Genomic DNA, 25511 nt, shown 5'->3' with positions numbered 1-25511 from the left:
AATTCAGCAGGAGCCAGGAGTCTGCCTTACACAAGGCTAAGTGCCATAAACTCTTTTCAGACTCCAGAGAAGCTGTGAGACCTTGTGTCTCTCAAGGTGAGATCTGGCCTCCTCAACAGCCAACAGCTCCTTTGCTCCCTATTTTCCACTGTTTGGAATTCAAACAGAACCAGGAGCAACTGGATATCACCCAAATTCACAAACTGACAGTTTTATGCTGTGTTACTCCCTCTGTGTTCCTGAAAATCTCCCAACTGATGCAGAGAAGAAGTGAGACCATGCTTTGGTCTTTCTGCCACTCTTTTCAGCTCTGGCACCATTTCCCTTGTTATTATGCCATGTGTCTGCTTCCAAGGTTTATGTTTTAGCCTTTCTCCTTAGCATAGCTGTGAATACAGGTGGTATCTTTCAAAATGCAAGCATTGCTTTAATTTTTCCATTTCCCAGCACCACTTTTACCCCTCAGTGAGTTCTGATATCTGGCTTGGAAACATCAGATTATGCTTCCATTTTAAAAGGCTTGATGCTGGCATGTTTGTACTGCTTTAGAGCAAGGCAAGAGCAACACCTTTCACAAAAGTATTACAAATGTACCCATCCAAACAAGTTCATCTAGATGTGCTGAGAAACCTCACTAAGGGCAAGCAATACAGGATAACATTTTAAAGTATAAGACATAATTCATACCCCTAACTAAACCACCTGGGTTTTCTTTCCTTATTTCTCTCTTTATTTCTGAAAAACCTTTCATCTCACAGGAGAGGTATTTACACACATGGCTCTGTATCCTGAGTTATATGCTGAGGAAGTCCCCAGCTTTAATGAAGCCCTAAAAGCAGTGCAGGCAGGAAAGGTATTGATTGAATCCTTGGGACAAAGACATTTAACCTGCGGAATCACAAAATCTTTCTTATAAGAAATCAAGTTTATTACCTAAATAAAATTGTTTCAGATTTTGAGCACAATAAATTTTCCATGTCCTTTGCCTCTGAAGAGCTGACAGAAAGGCAGACTTGAAGTGGCCCCCAGGTTCCCACCACCATGTATCATAGTTGTTGCTCACCTGCCCATTTATTTCCCATGTCCCTGTGTGGAGGAATCCTGTTCTGTAGTATCAAGAATAAATTCTGCTGTGTGAATTCAACTAAAACCAAATTTCTAAAGGAAGAAGGAACACCTCATTACAGTCTTGTCTTTACTATTCTGTGGACTTAGGAGGTAAGAATGTGGATACACATATCGTGAAACTATTGAAGAGGAAAGTTAAATTCAGATAGAGTGTATATAGTAGTGGGTATTGCAGAGCAGAAATCAGTTCAGTTTCTACATCAGTATCTGCATAATTTACTGTAATGGATATCAGCTATTTTCTGGTCCTGATCAGCCACTGTCCTGCATATTATACAAACAAAAGTATCTGTGCATAGTAAAAGCACAATGATCACTATGCACTATCAAGGTAAACTGCTACATGTAAACTCTAGTGCTAAATGTAAAGGTAAAGAAACTAAATGTCAAGGTAAAGAAGATAAACTCTTTTATTCATATTAGAAACCAGTCTGTTTGCATTGCTAGTAGTGCCATGACTTGATGTCCAGTTGAACCAGAAACCCCCCAAACTCAATCTGTAGGGGGCCTGTGGAGCTCCTGGGCCTGATTCTCCTCCTGTTACCAGCACAGACACTAGGGTATGATGCAAAATAAGGCGAGAGCCCCAAAATATTTGCTATTAGAAGTATTTATCTCATTTTTGAGATGTTTGGTTTATTCCTTCACTGCTGACACCACAACTCACAAGCTAATGAGCTGCACCCACTCCCCCCTTTTCTCCAGCACTCTTGCAGCCATGTGTGTGCCATGCCAAGCGAGTGCCTTTGAACTAGCACACCTCACTGCGGTGTGATAAAACAGTCATTGCCTGGCTGCTTTGTAGGAAAGCCTGTCAAATTGTTGCTGTGTTTAGTATAATCAGTTGGTGCAGCTGTAAGGAGTGCTGCTGTTGAAGTGCTCATATGGTAAGGAATCTGGGATGGCACAAAGTTAAAAAGACAGCGAAGGAAAATGACAGCCAACAGTAACAGCCTTCGTTCTTGGGGAGCAGCAGCAAATTAGCGTGAGCTTGAAGAAATGTTTGGAGAAGAGTGAAATGGAGACATTGATTTAATAACCAGTTCCGTAATTTGAATTACAGATAGCTTTAAAATGTTTCCTAAACAACATTTTAAAACGTCAAAGCTATTCAGCTGTTACTCTTATGCTAGTATACACTTCCGCTTGAGAAAATAAGTTGTTAATTTACTTTTCTTGGTTTTGCTGATGCAAACGTATTTGAAAACAAAATTGGCTTTTTTTGATAGAAGTGGAATATTTGTGTAACCACTTTTTTTCTTTTCTGCCTGTGTGTGGTGGTGGTTACTATGGTAATAATCATGATTCAAGATTTAAAGCTTGAAAGTGGTTTCTATAACAACATGTTAGGATGTTTTGGACACACAACTGAAGTTAAAGATTCAGGATTAACCCTTTATGACCACAACATTTGTAGACAGAACAAGTGCTTGTTTGTTTGGCAGAAGTTTGTTCACAGCTTTCCAAGGTATGCTTTTTCATTGAGCAGACTGAGTAATACTTACAGCTGTGGATAGAGCAGGTCAGGTCCTGGGGCTGGCACTTTCCTACCAGGTGAAGCTTGCAAAGGAGAAATGGCACCACAGTAACTACAAGCCGCTCACTACATTAAATAATTAAGATGGTATACAAGTGTACTGGGAGGTGGGAAGTGGTAAAATAGCATTAGTACAATGTTGAAGAAGTTTGAGACTTTATTCTGGAAATCAGAACTGTGTGGGAAAACTGCAATGATCTATTCACAGAAAATCTCAATGGAAAAGCTATTCTGAGGGCTAAGATAGCCCCTTACCTGGATCTGTTTTATCCAGAATGACATAGTTTCATGTCCTTTTTTTCCCCATCTGCCAAATGCTGATCTATGAATGGCATCTCTGCCTTTCAGTCCATGATGACAGTATCTGATCCCAGTCTCTCTCGCTGTTGATTATGCATCTGTGCTCATGCCTTCCCTAGTTCTTCAAGATACATCAAGATTGAATATATAAGCACACCTGCAACTTTCTAGGGCTGTCTTTGCAAGGGAGTTATTGTCATACTGGTGAACTTTATTTTCTACGTCATGGTGCACTGCAGATAAACGGAGATATGCTTAGTTATACCAAAGTCAAGCACTCTTCAGTGAAGCACTAAATGCCTTGGACAATATTTTAATCTTTCCAGTTAAGTGCTAATTATTGCAAAAAATTTTACTAAAGTCACAGAGCTTCGTATTTCAGTGACACAGATTCACACACTTGTTTTAAAATCCCAGGAGCAAGTTTTAAACAAGAAATGAACACAAGCATTGAAGGTGCTCATTTCTAACTTCAGACACTGGTCTATCTAAAAATGCTTGCTACCGTCGTGTTATCCCATGACTTCTTTAGTGAGTTTATTGATCATCAGGTAAGCCTTCAGTTGTGAACAAATGCTGTATGCTCGTTTTGATTCAAGAGAAAAAAGACTGAAGTAAAAGCTTTAAGAGAAGCAATGGTTGCTTCATCCCAATGAAATTTTATCTTTCTAGTGACTGACCACAACCAAGTTGTCAATTATATAAGCTATTTTAGCAAATTAAAAACAAACAAACAAACAAACCAGAACCAACAAACATGTTTTGGGTTGATTTTATTTAAAAACAAAAACAAAAACAAACCCTCAACACTTTTTTTGCTATTGTAATTTGATCACTTTTCCCTTGGGAGTATTTTTAAAGTTTCATTTCTCCACTCATAGACCAGCATATAGATTTTTTGCTATCCATTTTTTTCCAAAATGTATGAATTAATAAAAAGTCAGATTTTGCTGTGAACTGCTTTATTGGCATTAGCTGGTGTAGCTTCCTAGTTTTATTTCAAACATGTGAAAATAACTCTTTGTTAAAAAAAAAAGTAAAGAAAAAAAAACCTCCTCAAAGCACAGTAAAATCATCAACACTGATGACTATATGAGTATCAAGAAGTCCTCCATCTTCTCATAGGTTTTTGAGTTTTTTTTCTAGAAAAATAGACTGGCTCTGTTAAGAGAGTCAGAAAGCTTCTGCAGCATATGTAAGACTCTGAAGCTGTTAGTGTTGAGAGCTTCTGTGAAGCTGAGTCTCCTTCAGGGGAACAAGGCACATTTGAAAAACAGCACTGCAAGTTGCAAGCAGCCTCCAGGCTGATGAGATGATTAGCAAAGTGCAGGCATGACCACAGTCAAGTGAACTCCAGTTCATAACAATGTGATTAGCAGTGATTGAAATTTCTTTTTAAATTCTGCTGCTGATTATGATCTTTTACCAACTTGTAGGAAGAGTTGTCTTCTGAAAGAACAAGTCTTTGCTGAAAGATAGAAACAACCCAATACAGTTTGCTACTTTTTTTTTTTTTTTTTTTTTTTTGGGGGGGGGTGGGCTTTGAATGGCTGAGATTGCCAATCAGATTCTCAGAATTTGGGATCATCAATTCACTTTCCTTTTGATTTTATCAACTTAATACAGTAGAATAGTTTGGAAAGCACACATAAACTCTCTAGGTCTCCGATTCAAACAGAATCTGGGAAAAAAAACCCCTCCAAGCTGTCAGGAAAAATATACAGCATGAGCTCTTCAAAATTACCTGCTTTACTGAGGAACACCAGTTTCCTTGTCAGGAGTCAAAAGCTCAATGCGAAATTGCTTTGGACCTTTCAAAACCCTTGCCCTGTTTATCTTAACTTTCTCACTAATTTAATTTTGCCCTCCTATGCTCACTGTCATACATTTACAACATCCCAAAAGTTGTTTTGTTTCACTACAGTGGTTTCTGATCACTAAGAAGACTTTACCAGACAAAATAATGCATTTTTACTGCTGATTAGCTATATAAGCTCATTTATTCATACACTAAAAAGGTTACTTTAATGAATTTAAATAAGCTTATCCAAGAGGAAAAAAAAATACTGTCTTTTACTTGGCATTTCTTATATTTAATTTTTTGTACCAGTTCTTGTAAAAGATGCGTGTTTCTGGTAGTACTGATAATTCGCCAGTAGATGGCAAGCTTTACCGCAAAGAATTTTACTGCCAAACACCTCATCTGCATCAATAGGATTTAAGCCTGGAGTAAAATGCTTGGCACTAATTCCTCTCGTAATTAGATTAATGTACCAGTGTTTATGAAGAGACTGATAATTACCTCAAGTGTCAGTCAGTGTAAATCCAAAGTGATCAGCAATTTGTTTCCATTTTTCTAATGTTACGTACAAGTTTTAAGTTCTGTCAGAGTAAGTAGCTGAGGAAGTGACCTTAATTGCTTAAGAATGAAGACGACTCCTCTGCATATCTGAACTAGAACATGAGGCTTTTTTAGTTTCTCCCTCTGCAGCCTTACCAAAAACAAAGCTCCCCAAAACACTGAAATATTTCCGTCCCTTAGAGCTCTTTCTGCAAATGTAGTAGAGAATATTCTTTAGCCATCAGCTCAAACTGAGACAGCCTTTGCATCAGACCCCATCATACTCTGCCACATCACATCACAGAGCACAGGGGAGTTCAGCTTCCACATGATATGATCTTTATTATCTCTCATTTCCACATAGCTCTCAACAGCTCAATAGGCTCCCAAATCTGTCCTTCCACATCACTGCAGAACAGCAGGGAAACTGAGTTTCCATGGAGCAGGAAGGGAGGTAGTTTAAATAACTTGTCTCAAATAGGTGAAAAATGGTGCTCTAACTAGCTGCCTGGGATCCAAGGATTTTCTGAAGCACTCATGTCATTTAAGAACACAAATTTTTCTCAAAAAAACATGGGAATGTCCTAGTGAACTGCATACCATTTAATAACTACAGCACAGTAGTTGCATACCCTTTGATGACCACCTTTTTGAGATGCTGTTTTGTTGCTGGGGCAAAACTACTGTATAGTAGGTCTAACAAAAACTCTTAGTCCTAGCCTTTAAACTACAAGTAATCCAAGTAATCTAAAAATCAGCAGTGATTACATCTCTGCTAAGACCTTCAGAACTCTTGCGTTCCTCAAGAACTATATAAATAATAAAAATCATGGCACAGCACGTTAGAATGAAGATAAAACTCAAAAAACTTTATTGCTTCACTGTAAACTTGTAGTACAAATTGGACAAAAGCATCCTCTAGATAGTATTAGATTTATTGAATTGTCTGTTGGTAATTTCTGCATAATAAATTTGTTTTATAAAGCTAAAGGAATTGAAATTAAGATACTGGTTTTAAAAAATCCAGGAAAGTTTTCCTGTTTCATGTTTTTCCCATTGTGGTGTCACCTTGGAGACAAATTGGTTGCCTTCACTACTGACTGTGCTTTTAGGGTTTCCTTTCCTCTCTTCTCATTTTCCATCCACTATTACTGCCTTGGAGAGCTATGAAGCTTTTTAACCAGTACTCAAAGCTAGTATGTTGCTATCAAAACTGCAGACTGCCAAATACTTTGGTTTCTCTCACACACAGTCATTTCAACAGATTGAATTGTTTCACTCAAAAGATATCTGGAAAAGCAGTAATAATTAACTACATTGCTTCTCCTGTCACAGTGGTCCTACTTAAGCACTGGAATGATTGACCTCACCTCTTGTAGTTTACACAGTACAATAGTTAGATAATTTTATAATTTAATCATAGTTAATGTCTTCAAATTTGCGATGTTTCTTCAAATATGCACTTTTGATTAAGTAGGTAGACAGACTCAAAGGAAAGCTCTTTCAAGGTGTGCAATCCCAAGAAAAACATGAGATGGAAAAGTTCCTAAGGAACACAGTTTTGCTCATTTTAACTGTAATTAACAGATTGCAGTAACCTTTTTATTATCCAGGCTAAAGAAAAGAAACTAAATACATGGGTAATACACAAAATTATGTAAACAAGGACATCAGAACATACATGAGGGTCTGCTGAGAAGGAGAAAGGTCTGTGATACTGTTGACTTGAACTGAATTTTGCATTCAGTGAGAGCTGTGAGCTGTGGGAAGTATAATTGATACCATATTAGGATGACATACCTGCTCCCAGTGCAAAACAATGCTAACAGGTTTGGGGATGGCCATTTTAAAGGCAGGCTAAATCAGAAGCACTATTTTTGTCATGTTTTCTTCCATAGAATAGGAGTTAAATCTCCATTTCTCCTCCTGCTAATCAATGTTTAGCTTGCTTTCTCAATCAGGTCTATCTTAGCCAGCATTAAATAATCTTTACCAAGAAAAGACTATACCTTTTCTAGACATTTCTCCTCTGCATCTCTGGTGTATATGAGCAAGACAACAGCTAGAAACAGTTCAAACAAAAACATTTCTCAGTTTTACTTATACATGCAACACCTCAAAACAATAAAAAACTATTTCTATGTAATCCTTAAGACCACAGTTAGTTTCTTTTAAGTCATGATACCAGTGTTACTACTGATGTTACCACATAGATCTCTACTCTGCTTGTTCAAATAAGTATTAATAGGTATTTGACTCAGTATATGTCCCTATTTATGAACATCAAGTTCATTCAGATTGGTGCTTTTTATTCCCAGAGGCACTGCTGCTCCCATGTACACCTCAAGTCAGGAGGTACAACAGTGAAACACAGATAAACTTCTCCAGTCTCCCTATTTATTATCAATAGTGTCATATCTACATAAACCATATTTCTTAAGCGGGTAAAGCCTTCTGAGGCTCTCTTCCTCCACTTTTCATGGGGAAAAACCCAGATTAAATTATATTATGTATTTAAATACCCATTATGAAAATGCACCCTCATCAGTCAGTTTGTATTCTCTGACAGTAGCTGGTGGTTGGTTGTTAAACTCTGGTGAACAGCCCTAATCTCTCACTTTCCCAGCCAGCCAGGGACCTGTCCCAGGACTTTATCAGCATTGTTTTAGTCCCAGTTATTGATAAGCATCCCTACATGTTGCTTTGCTTTCAGTGCCCCATCCCCTTATGTATTATGTCCACCCTTCTGAATCTCCATTCCAAGAACCAGGAAGGAATTAGAGACTGATGGCAAATGGGTCTGAATTCCTTTGAGAAGTTCAGCTCATCCACAACACCCTGTTTGCACAAACATACACTGTTCTGCCATTTTCAAGTAACTGCTGTAGAAGACACATACCCTTTTTATTTCCAAACAAGATTACAGAATAAAAATATAAACTGAAAGAAGAAAAGAGGATTTTTACAGGATTCTTATCTAGATTGTTTAATGCAACTTTCATTTTCTAGCCCACTAGTCTTTACTTTCTGAATCACTACCTTCTCTCCAAAAGGAACATGCAGCTTTATTCCATAGATTCTTGGCCAAGATATGACTGCTTTTTTTCCCCTCCAGTTATACAAATACTTTTTCTTTCTAGTAATATGCAAAATACTTGTTTACAGTTTTACCCTCATATTTTGAGGAATGTCACATTGTAATCACATTAGAAGTCTGATGGTATTCAGAAGTTCACTATACAGCAGAGGATTTCTTATAACATGGTGAAAATCAGTTGCAAAGGAAAAAAATGTACTGGATAGAACTCTTCTTATTGAACTCCAGATCAGATTTTCCAATTTGATCAGTAGGAATTAAAATACTATATGTGAATTTGGCTTTTTAGATCAGTATTTATATGGTTCCTGTCTTCTAGGTGGTTTATGTCAATAAATACTTGCCTTTCTTCACTCCATTAATCATGATAAGGTTTGATCTGCCATTGTTTCATTTCACTAGCAGAGTTTGGAGTCAACTCCAGGATTTCTTCCACTAGCCTCTCAGCATTCAAAAGCTTGACCTTTTTAGACCAAGATAGACGTCTAGAGCAAACACCCCATTTACAATCATCCTTTTGGGCCTTAGCATCTCTACATCCTTGACTCAGTTTATGTGTTAATAACAAAATTCCCAGATGCTGCAGAATGTGTGCTGATGATTAACACTGTTTCCACTGATCAATAACAAAACAATAACAAGTCACAACAGAATCAACATGCTATTATGAGATTAATTTAGTGATCAGCAGAACCCTATTGCACTCTTTACCCATGTCTGTGCTGCATGTGGGAGACCTGATTATAATAGACATAAAAGTACACAAGCTTCATTCTCACTCACTTGATGTTGTTGGCAGTGAAGTTGTAATTGCAGAGGATTCAGCCCAGGTCAACACACCAACCTCATGCACTCAGTATCTGGCACGTTGTTGCTATTGCTTAGTATGCCTAACACTGAATTTAAGGCAGCAGGTATATACCTACATATATGCTATGCTTATCTGAATATGCCATTTATTTTTTTATAGAGACAACCATGATTTTAAAATTGTTACAGTTTCATGGCAAAATTCTTGTTTTCTTTTACTAGAAAGAACATCCTTCACTTCTTTTACTCTATCACTGTTTCTCAGTTGTAGGTTATAATCAATGCTGGTAACAGCTCACTCCTTGACTAGAAAGTGAGCAGTAGCTACTGTTATTGTCAGCCAGTCTTTACAGCAGCAAGGCAACTCCAAGTGGCCTTTAATTACTGCCAGGAGCTCAGTTCTTGGAGGGTAAAGAACATGTTTACACCACGTGCACCATGTCCTCCCAGCCTCAGAGGCTGGAAGGCTCTCAGAGGGCTATTTTGAATCTCAGGTGTTTGGAGATTCTGTGTGGTGGAAATACCATCCAGCTGTCAAATTAGTTTTTATAATCAAGAAGTCAAAATCAAAGCACATGATGGTTTGAACCACTTACTTGAGCTATAACTGCATCTCAGTCATTTAGCTTTGTTGAAATGTAATATAAAAAATTTCCTCCACAAAAGAATACAAAGTGGTATTGAACTGAAAAATGTGGTTCAACACCTTTCTCTAGTAAAAAAAGAAAAATTTGTCTTAAATATACCTAAATGCATTCCATATTGTTGGATATCTGTTGACAACTACCAATGTTGTTGCAACTGTACTCTTAATAGAGTGTTAACCAATCCTGACACTCCAGGCCATGGTTGTTGGAAGAGGCAAGAACAGGAAATTATAACCTACTCATATTTTCATAATTGTTTTCATTTTACATTTATTAGTCTACTAATACTTGTCACACAGTTACCAGCCCTGTTTTCTTCTCAACAGCCAACAACTGGAGCTGTTGGTTTTGAAGCACAGTTGTGTTAAGAGTTACACTTTCATTCTTGGTTACTCCCAGTGCTGGGAAGTCTTCAGGATTTTTTGTGTTTCCTTTCTAGAGTCACTTTGTATGAAGAATGATTCCAGATGCCTGTCAAACTCTTGCCAAAAGAATTCTACATGCATTGCTGGTCATAAAGACGATACTTGCCTTTGTGCAGATGCATCAGTGGACAGTATGGAGGAAGTCTGCAATAAAACCTCTGATCCTTGCTCTTCAAACCCTTGTCTTCAAAACGCTACCTGTTTAAGCTCTGCTGGAAACCTCAGCTTTACTTGTGAGTGCCCTGCTGGTTATAATGGATCTACCTGTGAAATAGCTGTCACTGTGTGTGACATAAACCCCTGTGAACATGGAGGCACCTGCCAAAATGGCCTGGCTGGGCCCACCTGCCTTTGTAGCGCAGGATACACAGGTACACTCTGTGAAATGGATTTTGATGAATGCATTTCTGAACCATGCCACAATGGAGCAGTGTGCAAGGATGGGGTTGATGAATACTCTTGCTACTGTGTCCCAGGCTACCAAGGCAAGCATTGTGACCTGGAAGTGAATGAATGTGTGTCAGATCCATGCTTGAATGGGGCAACATGTCTCAACCAGATAGGACAATATGACTGCATCTGTCCAGTTGGGTACACAGGTAAGCACTATTAAAACAACTTTTACTTTGTGTCGTGGAGAACCATCATAATTTATGTTCCAAGTTCAGCTCCCCCACCCCCACACTTATTTAGTCATATCTGTATTACCACCTTGCCTTCTGCTTCGGCACCAGTGACTGTTGGTGCATTATGGGTTACCTTATCACTGTGAACTATATCAGATAGAGAAGGGTTATAGAAATCTCACGTTTACCTAAAACTACAGAGCAGTTTTGTAAACATCAAGCTATGTCACAGGGCTAGGTTAACTTTCCTTTCTTTTAAAAGAAACATTCTCAAAATGCACATCCTCAGAGTGCTATACATGGTTTTTCATCCTCAGACAAAACCTGTTTGACAGGGTTGAAAATTAGATCTCATTAGACTGGCTTGATTTGCTAATCATGACAAACTGTACCCTTAAACCTAGACATTTCACGTTAACTTCCTCTCCTCTGCCCTTCCCAGAAAGAGAGGACTCATTTGCAACTAGAACATTATGTAAATTAAATAGAAAAGTATTATCAGGTTCCCAAACTGCCCATTTTTTGATAATTTCATTTTATGTGGCTCCATTTTTAAGGTACAGGTGTGATTTTTCCTGCCTACTTCCTCTACTGGAGACCGTATAATCCTTGCGGGAGACAGCTCCCTTCAAACTTCAAAGCTGTATTCAGGGGTAGGACTGCAAGAGGTAGCACACTGAATCATTAAAAGAAAAGGGAAGGCATTTTAGTGGTAGATTGCCAGCCAGGTAAGCAGGGGAAAAAAAAAAAAAAAAAAGTGTCATACAGCAAAAGGGGGGAAAAAAACAGCTATTGCTTCAAGTGATTCAAATGAATAAGAAATGAGAGATGTGGTTTACAGCTCCATCCCCAAATCCCCATGCAGGAGAGGAAGTTAGAGGTAAAAAGCAGCTTTCCTGTGTCTGACACAGCACTTGTTGGAAGCCAGCCCTTGGTTAATATCCCTCATGAGCACCGAGAATGTTATTTGAAGGAAGCTTGTTACCTTCCCGCCACCCTGCTGCTGCCAGCGGGTGTCTAAGCCCAGGCCAGCTGAGGAGAAAACTACACAACCAGGGGAAAGCCAAAGAGCAGAAGGAAGGAAAAACCTATTAACAGCCAGCATGGTTACCCTGCAATGATCAGACTCAGCCCAGACCTCCTGTTGTATTCAGGAAACTGTATTTGTTTAACTGGCACAGTTAGTTGGGCCCAGAACAGGATCCATAGCCAAGAAACAAAATTTGAAAGACAGAGAATATACACCTTAGAGACAAGGAGAGAAAAAACATACTAAAATAGTAAAGCCCAAACAAAAAGTAATGAAGATTTAGATCAACACAAACTGCTGGGGAAAACTCACTCTGCTGGGAGTCACTCCACTTTCATCAAGAAATTCTGCTGTTTCCCAGGCTGATGCCCTCTGCTCTCACTAAAAATCAAGCTATGTCACCAAGTGCTCCACATTCAGCACAAGCAGAGTTAAGAAATGAGGAGAGAACCAAGGGAGGAGAAGAGGTCTAAAATACAAAGCAGAAGAGGCTGCTGTATTTTGACATACAGCTCCAACACTGCTTCCAGCAGCAAAGAGACTAATCATAATAATTCTGTAGAGGAGTATCACTATTCCTTCAGCAGTAAAACACCAGTTTTTAAAGCTACTTAACAAAATGATTTATCAGAAGCATTCTTTTTTTGTTGTTTTCTGCACCTCACTGTGAGTTGTGCTAAATGCACAAGCCAGAGGGATTACTGGATAAAAGCCCTGAGGTGTACCCACTGGTAATAAAAACCCTCATTTACTCTGTCAGGGGATCTTGCCAACCATTATTATCCTGGTCTGACACCATGAATTACTGTGGGAAGTCATCCAGCCTCATCTCATTTCCCTAAGATGTTAAAAAGGTTATATCTCTTGATATGTAGGTAGAGAATGTACAGTAAATCTACAGCAGTAACGTTAACCAAATGCTTGAATTACTGGCTGCAGTTGCTACTTGTTTCATGGACTATGACTGCTATTTTGTATGATTGGTATGCTGCAGCACTTCTTAAAATAGCTGAGAAATGTCACACATAATTCTTACACAAATGGAAGAGGTTAGAACGCACCAAGAGCCAAAGACTGGAAAATTTAGCATGAAATCTGCAGTTTCTATGATAATGTTCTGCATGTGTGAAATTATTTACAAGACATGTGTCACGCAGCTGTTAAATAATGAAGCTCAATCGGTTTGTTGAAGTTTTGCTGGCTACCTAAATCAAATGCATTTTTTCCTTCATTGAACTAATTGCGCTTGCTTTTAATTCACCCCAACAGAGCATGGTGCAAGGGCCTGTTATTAGCCACAGCTAGGTACGTTAATTACCCTGCTGGACACAGCTGAAGCCAGTCCTCCATTGCCAGTGAGCATTTTAGTGTGAACTATCAGGGATGCATGGCAGTTCCAAAATCCACTCTTAGCCCAAGACAACAGGAGGAAAAAGTGTTTTAGTGACAGATGAAATGGGTGCAATGGGCTACATTAATTCTTTGTGCAATACATTTTAATATGATGTAACCATAGCTGGAACGAACTCTGTACAATATGAAGAAATTATTCCTGACAGATCTTTAAGTTCTCATGCTGTATTCTTATCAATAACATATACACCATGGAAATATTTAGAGGATCATAAGTTAGGCACTTAAAGGCAAGCAGAGGCACAGCAGCCTCTGCCATGGGATGAAGCACCTCAAGTGCAGATCTCATGTCTCAGCAAGCTCATTGCAGTATCATTGTGGATATCAATAGCAAACAACACTGTCCATCCAACAGCAATTGCTATCAAAGTGGAAAGCCTGTTTCCTTCCTCAACTTTCAAGTTGCAAACCAGCACTTCCAACCTTGTGGCCTAGCCAGTCTGAGCAGAAGATTCAGCCCAGGTTCTCAGCTCTGCTGAGATTTCAGCACAAGACCGATGTGAGAAGAGCCCAGCAGTACTGATCACCTGTCAGAGAGTTTTCAAAATAAAGATTAGCAGAGGGCACGTACATTCAAAGTGAGCTTGTCACAGTTCAAAACTTCATGGCGCTGAAACCTTTGATTGGATTTAGCCCTGCTACTCTCCTCCGAATGCGTCTGCATAGCGCAGTGTTGTAAGACCTGTAACAACTTACATCTATGCACACATCCAGGTAACTGGTGGTTAGCACAGACCTGTGAGCAAAAAGGACAAGCCTCACTCCAAGAAACTGAACTCTTCCCTCTGTCTAATTTTTGATGAACACTCACTCTGTCCCTTCAAAGCTGGTGCCTAGAAAATAGCTGACACTATCCATCCAGATAAGAGCACTTAAGATTGCTATACACAGATGGAGGAATTTGGGAACAGTCCTTTGTACCTGCCGTGCCTGAGCACAGCACTACAGCACAGAATGGAAGGGGTGACCTGGATACCAATTTCCAGCTGTATTAAGAACTTGCAGGTCCTCCTGGAACTACACTGAGCCTGCAAACCCCTAGTATCTTTGACCAGAAGGTGATTTTACAATATACCTGTAGGCAGGCAAGTTTGAAAATGTTTGCTGTATTTCTTTCATCCTTGCGTGCATTTGCTTTTTATTGACTGGGGCTGTACAAAGAAGTGCACAGTAGGACTCATTTGAAAAGCAAGCAGTGTGAGAAATAATCTTAGTTCTTCAAAGAAACTGCAAAAGTTATAAATATCACTTATATCAACCTTCCCAGTCTCTCAATTCAAACCACTTGTGCGGTTTGGTATCTACTGAAATACCCTGCCTGCTCTAGGATGGAATGCCTTTGTTTTTGATGGTGTAGCCCCATGCAATAACTGCAGCAAGACTTGTTGGTGTTCTTTTTCCTTTCTGGCATATGATATTTGGCATACAACATATTTATGACAGAATGTTAGACTGAGGTGCAAATGCAGATCTAATCTTTTCATCTCTCTTCTTCACATATAAGAAAGTCTGACAGCAGATTCAATAGAGGTTGGGAAGGAATTCCCCCCATTTTCATGGCATGTCGCATTGGCTGGATGCGTTATACAGAGAGAAGTTTTCTTCTAAGGCAACATTGCCGAAGGCAGGTTACTGGGCTTGATAGATTAAAGACATGAACCAAAACAACAACGCTATGTTCTCATGTTAATCATCAGGCTGTTCTCAGGCCTGTAGTTTTAAATTTGGCTGAACTGAGGATCAGTTGCACAGGGCTTGTTTTGTCACATGATTTTTAGTGTTCGCAGTAAGCTGTTAACAAGCTCTGGCAGATTTACGGTCACTAGACATACTTCTGCAAACACATTGTTTACAATTACAGTGAATTCACAGGGCAATGACCACAGAGGGATTGCTCACTATATCTGGATGTAATGTACATTACCATAAAGCCATAAGAGAGTGTTCCTGTGCTAGGGTCTCGTGGCAGGCTCCTGCTGAAAGTGGTGGCTAGCTGATCAGTGAATCTTACACTGGGAGCACGGGACTGGCAACTTCACCCATCCAATGTTCTATATGTGGTCTCAAATAACTATAAAAATATATTCTCTCAAATTACAGCAGTAATATTTCTTAACTACTGGAAAGGTGAACTTGCACTTTAATGTTTAAATACAATTTAAAATAGCTATGAGCTAACATCCTCAAATTTTGTTTTGGCATTTTAAGATATATCCAGGTATTGATCCATAAAATGGATTTTTTATTTAAACAAAGATGCTATTCAAAAAGGTTGAAGTAAATTAATAATCAAATAACACTACTAAATATTAGTAATCTCGATGTTTTGAGAAAGGTGTTCTGAGTTAAACATACAGATTTCATAGCAGGACAGAGCTGGCAAAAACAGCACAAAGAAAGAATTAGGTGAGCTCCTAAATTGCTAAGTTAATACCCATCATCAAAACATGTCTGTTACCATCTTTTGAAAGCCCACCCCATCATCTTGTACTGAAAACTTCACCTCTCCAAAGAAATGGAACCCATTCTCAGAGCTTCAGATTATCTTTCAAGTAGGAAATTCCCCTGAAAACTATTTACTATACTGCTGCTACTTTGGTAAGCCAAACAAGAGATAGGGAAGTCCACTTAAAAGCAGCTTCTTCGTTATAATTTGCCATTTTGCATCTGTTTTGTGGCTGATACTGTAGCTGTTAAAACAAATTGACTTGGCAGGTGAAAATTTTTTAAAAAAATATCACTCTATTACTCAAAATACTAAATAAGTGTGTAAGCATACAAACCACTGAAATAATCAAAGCAGGAGCTGTAAGGCATTAATTATGAAATTTTCTAAAGTGTTTCCTGGACTGTGCTAGACATAAGAAAAAGGAGTGTATATTTAACATGACAACTATAATAAATAGCTGTAAACTAATATTAGAACTCATTTAGTTCCATCAATTAACTCTGAAGAGCAGCTCAAGGATTCTGACCTGTGCAAACATGGCATCATAGATGGATTTATTTACACATTGCTAAATCTTAAAAAAAAAAAAAAAAAAAAAAAGCGCCATAAAACATAGCTAAACAGACAGCTTCCCAATGAATTCAATTAATTGTGCAGCTTTAAGTGGACTCTTCTGAGGTCATTGAATTACTAGTGACTTCTGTATTATATAAATAGGATAGTAGCATGGTTTGAATAATCTGAAAATTAGTTCATTCTGTTTCTATGTTCAAGATAACATTAAAAGTTGCTATTCAACCTATTCTTGTGAATAACAGCTGGTTTGTTCTTTTGTAAGTTCTCCCAAGCCTTGAAAAAACTAGTCTTGCAACACACGTTGAGGAGGAAATGACTTTTAAAAATAGACAATTGCTCAAAAAAACCAATCATGTGAATATTGTACTTAAAACAGTCCTAGCTGAGATCTCCAAAACTATCTCCTAAGTTTGGGATTTGCTTGTTTTCTTTACTTTTGAAGGTACAAACTGTGAGCTGGAAATAGACGAGTGCTGGTCACAGCCGTGCCTGAATGGGGCGACCTGCCGCGACTCCCTGGGGAGCTTCGCCTGCTCCTGCGCACCCGGCTTCCTTGGCCACCTCTGCCAAACCAACATTGATGAGTGTGCCAGCCAGCCGTGCCTCAACAGGGGACAGTGCACAGATGGTGACAACGGGTAGGTAACACTAGGTAACACTAATGGAAGGTGCTAGTAGCTCCTCTGTTTGCAAAAGGGAATTCTACAAGAGCCTGTACTGTCAGGTAGCTGATTTGATTTCCACTTGTGGATATCACTCCTTGATCCTGCACTGATTTCGGTTTAAATTTGAAAAGAATTAAAGAAAGCAAGCCTAGTGTCAGAGCCAACAGGACAACAAAATATTTACGGCAAAGACTGACCAAGAAATACATTTTTCAAATCTGTAGTTTTACTTTAAATGTTTAAAATATGTTGTTTGTCTGGCCCAGAGGATTGTTATTTAGAGATTAATTCTGTTTCTAACACTCATCAGACTTTAGTTTCCAAGAGAGATGTGAGAGTGTATAAAATTGAATTTGCCAACAGTGGTTGCCCACACTAACAGACAGAATTAGAAGAAGCAAACTGTAATAATAGTAACCATAGTAATAGATATCATTAGGAAATGTGTCAGAAACTTTACAGGCATATAGGATAACAGCTCCTTATTCAAAACAGCCTGCAGTCCATGGGCAAAAATTAAAAATAAGGAGTATACAAGGCAACAGAAAAGCGAGCTTCTCCACCTGCTGTTAATAGCCCTACGCAGAGGTTCAACCCAGGCAGCCAGAACTCTGGCATTCATTCACTGACACTGGCTTTGCATACTCAGCATGAGATTCCCAAACTGAAAATACATATGTATAAGCTCAGTCTGAAAGTTCCTAAGTATATTCATGTAGACACTCTTCTCACCAATATAAGATCTGTCCTCTATTGTGTATTTTCCAGTTTTTATAAAGCAGTTTTGAAGATTTTAGTGCCCAAAAAATCAGTCCAAAAGTCATGTCAGTGAAAGGCATGCTTGCCTTGAATGAGAGGGGGAAGAGATCATGTTCTGGGAATGAGCTTTTGTACAGGTGGTGACATGGCACCAACCTTGTGGAGTTCCTTTTCAGCAGCGCTGAATGACTCTGAACAGGACAAAGCAATTTACTATTTTCCAGTGTAGCTAAAGCATGACAGCAGGGAAAGGGAGGTCACCTTGCACCTGACTAGTTCACAGCAGACCCACTTAGTAACCTGCAAACCTTTTCAGGATACACGCATGAGGTGAGAAACTGGGATGCTCATTCAGGCCAGACTTAATCCTACTCATTTTTCTCCTAGCTTTTAAAGCTGAGGTACATGTAAGAGCAATTTTAATTGGCTTGTAATACAGCAGGATATCTGGAGAACGATTGGAGCTCTTACCACTTTTGTTACATGATGAAAAGGGTTGGACAACAAAGCAATTCAAAACAGAAGGGTGTCTAGCCATTTCCTCTCTTTTGTGTATTTTTTGGGTTAAATGAAGAATTGTAGTCTTTAAAAAGTAGCTTTCTGTTTCTGACTAATGCTGCAATACAGCTGAGGCTTTTGTGTGTGTGTGTGTGTATGTGTGTGTGTGTGTGTGTGTGTGTGACCAGCTCTCACAGCAATGTGTGAGATGACAGATTTAGCATTAAAAGCTGTAAATACAAACACCAAACCAAATTCTTCCCCAAATTTCAGACTGATCTTCCAGTGATGTTTCATGAATGCAACAAAGTACAACCTGATATCTTAAAAAAATAAGTTTCACATTATCAAACATTTCTTATTTAAACTCAACAATTGACAGAGGTTCCTTAGTAGGACCTACAAAACCTGCTGTGTGCAGGCATGAAGGATACCTCTGCAAGTTCCAAGCCTTTTTTTCCATAGGAAATATTCCCAGGATCTTCAATGCTCTTCTGATTGCAAAGGAAAGAATATCTGCACATATTGCTTTCTGCATATTGGGAGACCATCAAACAAGAAGCCCCAAAATAATGTTAGGTAGAGTATCTAAGAGTATCACTCTTAATAGAAAAGCCCTCTGCCTGCTTAGTCATAGACTGCCCACAAGCTGGGCATCCTCCAGAATCTCTGAAGGTCAACAGCAATGTCAAATACTTAAAGGTATGCGAGAAAAAAGGCACAGAGGTAGGGCTTCACATTAAGCAGCAAGTTGTGAATATTCCTCCATGATTCTGGACCAAAGGGTAAAAAGAGGATGGACTAAAGCAGAAAAATATCTATTGTCACAGAGCTGAACACCACCAAACTGAAGGAACTTGGAGGAAATGTGCAAAAAATACAGCAGAAAAAGAGAGACTTCTGTTTTGAAAACATACCTCAGAATGAAAATTATTTTTCTAATTCACATCTTCCTCATTACTTTTTATATCCTAAATTCAAATGCCACCTGGTCTAAGTCACCTCTGATTTTGATTTAAGAATAATCCATACACTAGTAATAAACTGGTCTGCCAGAAGTTTCTGCTTATATACACTTAAATAGTGTAGTAAAAAGTTTATGCTTTTTGGTCTGTTAGACTGCAGGAGCCAGTTTTTCTCTGATGTTCCCTTATGTTCAGCAATTTCACTTTCTCTCCATATATTTACTCCAAGTCTAAGACTTAGATATTCAGCACAGAAACTATCAAATAAGTATACTTATGTCTTATTCAGCAAGATTCCCATGATTTCAATTGTACAATAAGCAGCGTATCATTTTAATATAAAGTGAAACGATACAATAATTTTTTGTTTCTGATAATTATTTAGACACATATCATCCAAGTATGCACATTTAACATAGTTATCTTATGAAGACCTGTCTGTATTTCTGACATGTACAAGCTGACCTTATACCTTATGACCTAAGTATGTTATGTCTTATAATAATTAGTTCACCTGAAAAGAAAAGAAAAACTCCCAGATGTTACTGATTACCTGCACTGTTCATTTATACATACTAATTTGTTTACTTTTAATCCCATAATAGTAACATAGCTGTCAAAAGGAAGCCTGCACTACTATTATTATTGGAACTATTCAAACAATTGACATTTTTGTTCTAACCTGAAAATAAAATATTGTTTTTCATCAAAGAGAAAATATCACTTAGTTGAGGAATAGAAATTGCCTTACTTTTTTTCCAATTCAGTTTCTACCAGTCCAAGAGAAAGGGATACTAACACACTTAGCGCCTCTTCCCTTTTCATTTTGTGAACAATATTAAGCCTACAAAAACTGCATTGGAAATAACAGAAACTTATTTCCCCCCAATAAAATAATAATTTTAAAAAGTTTAATAATTCTTAGAAGAGATGACCTTTCAAAACCAATTTAAATTCACAAGCAGGTTTTTTCCCCAGACAAACCCCACACATTTCAGGAAAAATCTCATTGTTGATTCCCAATTTCTGCGGTTTTTCCTGGAGCACCAGACGGTGGTCTTGAGCCTGGACTCAACTGTGCAAGCTGCTAGCCAAGGCTACACAAGAAGCCTGCTCAGATTTGGGAGCAAAGCCCAGATGTCCAGACTTCCAGCTAGGGTAAGCATTGCATTCTGTGTTGCAGGTACAGATGCAACTGTACTGGTACTGGATTTATGGGCCTACACTGTGAGACCCTAGCTCCCTTATGTTGGTCACAACCATGCTACAATAATGGCACTTGTGAGGACAACGATGACAATTACATATGCCACTGTTGGCCAGGTAAGTTCTAAATTCTCCTATAAACTCTTTCTTTGTATAGTAGAGGTGTCCTCATTTTTTTGCTGATACAGTAACAGGTTAAAGCTACATAACCTTAAAAATACTCTATAGGCTTGTGTTTAGACATGCTTCACTCACCATGAGTCAGACCCTTATGGGTGAGTTGCTCTCCTTTTCCAGCTAAGGATCGATTTCCCTGCACAGCCAAAGTGGGCAAAACCAAAAGTGCCAGTATTATGAAGTCAAGACACGAGATAAGTCAAAGTTGGGACCCAACTTCCATCTCCCAGTTGCTTAATCCTTCAACCCTTGTAATAAATTAATCACTGCTAAAGCTGACCATTAAAATGATCTTTAAACCATCTAAAACCCTACTTTTCAATGCAAAATGTTTGTCTATTTATGAACAAAAATTAAACTAGGTGTTACATCAGGAAACTGGTCTCCTACATCACTAGTGCAAGTTCTTCTGTCTGACAGCGTAGGATGGAACACACTGGGCTGTGTTCACCACCACCAATGCTTGAATATCCAGCCATTTGCAAAAAGGCTCCCACACCCCCACTGGGGACACAGACCCTGCGTTCTTGAGAGACACTGTGAATCTTTCAGCACACAGACTAACTACAAGAAGTCTCTCTAAAAAGTTTAATGTCCGTGGCCTTACTGAGGATGCAGGAGCACATCACACTGTGAGGAGTAAATGCCACAGTGTTGCTGGACTACATGGTTCTTGGTGCATTAGAAATCAAAAAAATTAGGCAGAACCGTTAGCATTTTCCAGAAATTGGGGAGTTTTCTGGCACTTCAAATTCCAGATATAGCACTTCACAAACACAAAATAATTTATCCTCCCTGCCCTCCTCTGTCATAGGGAGGTGGTGTAAAAGAGAAGAAAAAACTTCACACAGCCTGAGAGCACATCTACCGTACAATGCTGCGTGCCTTGTTATCCACATGGATCTCCACGTCACTTCCTAAAAAAACCCAAAGTCTGTACGGCACAGCAAATCTCAGGTAGCTAATGCAGAACAGCCGCAGCAATATCCTGCTGCTGAGCCCTGACACAGAGCTGCAAGGAAGCGTTCACACCTTCGAGAGGCAGAGGGAATCTTTTAGCACACGACAGAGTCTGAAGCCAAGCGCATGTAGTAGTCACGGTGCATACGCACCATGGTATTTTCGGGTCTGGAATGAAGGGATGCACACCAGTGAGATGCCTTCTCCTCTGGGCTCTCTGCAGGCTACGCGGGCTCCCGCTGCGAGGAGGACATCGGGGAGTGCAGCAGCAGCCCCTGCCGCTCCGGGGGGGTCTGCGTGGAGCGCTCCTGGGCCGGCCGCTACGGGAGCGTCCCCGGCCTGCCGCCCGCCTTCCGCTACGACACAGCGGAGGGCTATATCTGCAGCTGTCAGCCAGGCTTTGCCGGTAAGATGCCCTCGGTGAAAGACTAGGAAATGATGCACTGCAGCATTCTGTTGTTTTGGCCTGGCTGTAAATAAATCTCTCAATGAAGTTACGCGCTTGAAGGTGCCATAGTGCAAAGGGTCCCTCTGGCGGTCACCTCACCCGTGTTTCTGTAGGGATTGGTATGGAAAGAAGGGAGGTGGTTGCACGAGTTGCGAGCCTGAACAATTTACAGAAATCGAGCAGCAGTGTGGAGGCCCCTCGGGCAGCAGCAGCGACGCCATCTCCTCGGCTGCAAAGCTGCGCTGGCCCGAACCGCACTTGCTCGAACTAGGCCGCCAGCTTCGGTAGCGGGTGTTGTAAGGATGAAATTCACTGTGCACAGGTAATATATTACATGAATGAAAACTGTGGCTAAAAAATGAGAGAGTGTGTTCATAAAACAACACTCCCAAACTTCCAGCGTTTCTGTCTACATACTCCTTGCGTAATTCTACGTAGAGGCACTGGGGACTGGCAGGAACACTTCTTCATCTGAGCACAAGGCAACGTTTTCTTTGATTTGGCAGTGTAGCATGTTGGTGATATTCTACAGCTTGAATGAAAAATAACTTGAAGTTGTATGCATAGCTGTGTCCTTAAGGAAAAAAAAAACCAAACCAAACCCAAAAACCTATCAAAATTACAGATAACCATAATCCTATAAAAGATGTGTTAAGATTTGCATTTAACACAGCCTGCACTATTTAGCACAGCCACAAACAAGTTGGGTTTAGATTGTACAATTATGGGTCTACAGTATTTTTTCTGTCAACTCCATAATCTTGTTTCTTCTGAAGGAAGGAATAATCAATAGCTACATTAATTTAACCAGCCTTCAATCCCTCATTCCATTTATCTCATAAGCATTTTACAGACTTTCGTATGTCTCCCAGTGAGTTGCATGACTGCTGTCTCCAAGGCACCTATAAAGGTATATAGGGAGCACAACTTTCACTCTGAATTCCCAATGTATTTTCTTCAAAGTGGCATTGAGATATGTTTGCTTTTGTTCTATCCCTTCCCCTTAACTGTCTTTCCCCATCCTGTCACTAAGTGTTGCTGTTGTTCTTTTGTTCTACCAAAGAGAGTATAATATGAGGCTTCAACTAAGACTTTTGATATCTCTCAGGCTGTCCTAAACACCCTTACCTCTTCACATACCACTTCTTTCTCTTTGCCTCGTTTCAGTGATGTCCAGCTCTCAAGTTTCTTTTCCTCCCCACTCTAATTAAAAAAACTTCTATGCTCTGTGAGGCACTGCAGAAGGCATTTCCTTGTTTAATCATCATCCTTTATCCTCTCATTTCCTTATCAATTGCCTTCACCTGGCTTGTTTGCCTGATCTGGGTCATGATTCTGCTGGTTTCACTCACACAGAGGACTCTTCTACTTCTCAGGGAGTACAGGTGGACTCTTAACTGGTCTGAAAAAAAATGTCAGAATCTATCTAAATCTATTAATCTTAATTTTTTTTTTCAATAGATAAGCTACTCATTCACAATGTAGAACTCTACAAAGCATGACTGAGAGAAGTCTTGGAGACCCTGAAATTTCTGTTGACTTCATATGTAAATTACATTACTTTTTAAAAAAACCTATGTAAGTTTAGTTATCTACGTACCTGTTGGGTACTATATCTAAATTTCATTAAAAAAAAACCCAAAATAGTTTTTCTTACCAAACAGTGTGCCCAGACATCTGGAGGCAAGAAGAACATAATCTTTAACAAGGGATGGCTGTAAAATCTGCATGTGAAATGTCATTCAGTAACATGCTGCAAAATAGTGGCAAAACAAGATTAATCTTGCTACTCTTGTCACATCCTTCCCTGTCTGTGTTTTCAGCAGGGCCTAAATTTTAAACTCTTTTTTTTTTTTTTTAATTTTACTGGCCTTTGTGAGATACAACATTGCTGAGCAATTTACATATTTTTCGAGAAAACAGCAGGATTGCTCTAACTGGTACCTAGCACCCTAGGTGCCCAGGCTTTGCTCGAATAGCCCTTAGGTACAATGCAGCTAGCCTCCCCAGTCCCCCCAGTAGCACTGTGCAGGTCTCTCTGGCCCTTCTCCTTCCCCCAGGTAATCTAGAATTAGAAAGTGTTCAAAATGAACCTCAGCCTCCTTGTATGTCAGAAGCATTGACACAAAAGCCTATAGGGTAGAGTGGAAACATTCACTTATGATGATGATAAGTAGTTTCTCCAATTATAGCCAAATTCATAGTAAATAAATCATGTGTTTTACTAGGAATCAAAGAAGATTTAAGATTAGAGTTGATAGCAGTAGTATGATTTAAGGCAGCAGACGAATCCCTGATCAGGATCACTCTAGTATATGGGTGCTTATCTAATGTATATGAAGTAACAGTCAACTGGACAAAAGGTCAGATCCTCTCATCTGGGTATCAGTACATATCACCGACAGCCAAAGTCTACATTTCTGTGCCTGTGGATCAGGAGTTCTTCCAGCCTTAACACTTGAATAGTTGTGTGTGCTTTAGATATAAACCCCCAGATTCCTATTGAAAGAGGACAAAGATTTTCTTTAATAAATCCCATTAAGTATTTTATTATGCCTATTTCCTCAGTAAAGCACTCACAGAACATTATAATCACATTTCACTGTTCAGAGTAATATGAAGAAATAATAATCCACATACCCTGCATTGGGAGGGCCTGATCCAAAAGCCATTGAAATCAATGGGAAGATGTCATGAAATTGAGGATGGTTGCCAATTTTGTAACAAGCAGAAAATGGTGTCTTTGAACTTAATGGATAAGATTGCAAACAAAATACTGTAATTCAACTGAAAAACTGAGAATACCTACCTTTTGGACTACAATTTTAGCCCCAAGAGCAGGAGATAATGGAGCCTAAACACATGCCTATGTCAGGATAAAGTATTTCCCTACCCAGCTGGGAGAAAGTAATAAATATTAACTGGCAGGATCTTGTTATAGATAATGATTATTCAGGTGACTTGAAAATAGTCAGTAGTCCTACAAAAATGCTTGGAAGGAACACATCTGCAAACAAAATTATTTCACATTTTGATTCTTAAAAATAAGACATAAAAATCCCAGTCTGGAGACTTTATCCCAACTGGAAACTCTTTGAGGGCATTGGATATATGCCTTATCCCAGATCCAAGATGGAAAATTTCTGCACAGGTTCTATGAAGGGTTAAAACTTCTCCAGGTCCCTTTTAAATCAAAGGGTTCAGAGATGCTCATATTTCAAGAGGTCTCTACTTCTGCAGTAGCAAACCCTAGATTTTTTTATATTACCTTGGTCTTCTGGCACCCTAGCACAACAGTACTTTTAATAGATTGGGCTTTTGTTTAAAGGGCTCGTGATTTGTTACTTCTAGCTAGAGGCAATAGTTACCCTAGAGCTGTGTCCTTTCATACCGTGGATATATTGTATTGCTCTAGCCCTGCACATTTTTTAAAAAGACTGTTATTTGAAAGGTT

General features: G+C 39.2%; 1 protein-coding gene across 7 annotated transcripts in view; it reads left to right on the top strand.

The window, feature by feature from the left end:
- Window positions 1–25511, top strand: part of CRB1 (crumbs 1, cell polarity complex component) — a 110314-nt gene that overhangs the window by 20396 nt on the left and 64407 nt on the right. For all 7 annotated transcript variants that reach the window (XM_026854314.1, XM_026854313.1, XM_026854318.1 and 4 more), the window contains exons 2-5: window positions 10300–10884; window positions 16822–17017; window positions 20450–20589; window positions 21833–22015. In XM_026854314.1, the coding sequence (XP_026710115.1) occupies window positions 10300–10884; window positions 16822–17017; window positions 20450–20589; window positions 21833–22015 (1104 nt within the window). The remainder of the gene's footprint in view (window positions 1–10299; window positions 10885–16821; window positions 17018–20449; window positions 20590–21832; window positions 22016–25511) is intronic.

This window comes from Athene cunicularia (assembly GCF_003259725.1).
Source record: "Athene cunicularia isolate RWA chromosome 8 unlocalized genomic scaffold, athCun1 chr8_part1, whole genome shotgun sequence".
NCBI classification, from domain to species: domain Eukaryota; kingdom Metazoa; phylum Chordata; class Aves; order Strigiformes; family Strigidae; genus Athene; species Athene cunicularia.
Note: the sequence above shows the minus strand (reverse complement) of the source record. Positions and strands in the feature narration are given on the sequence as shown.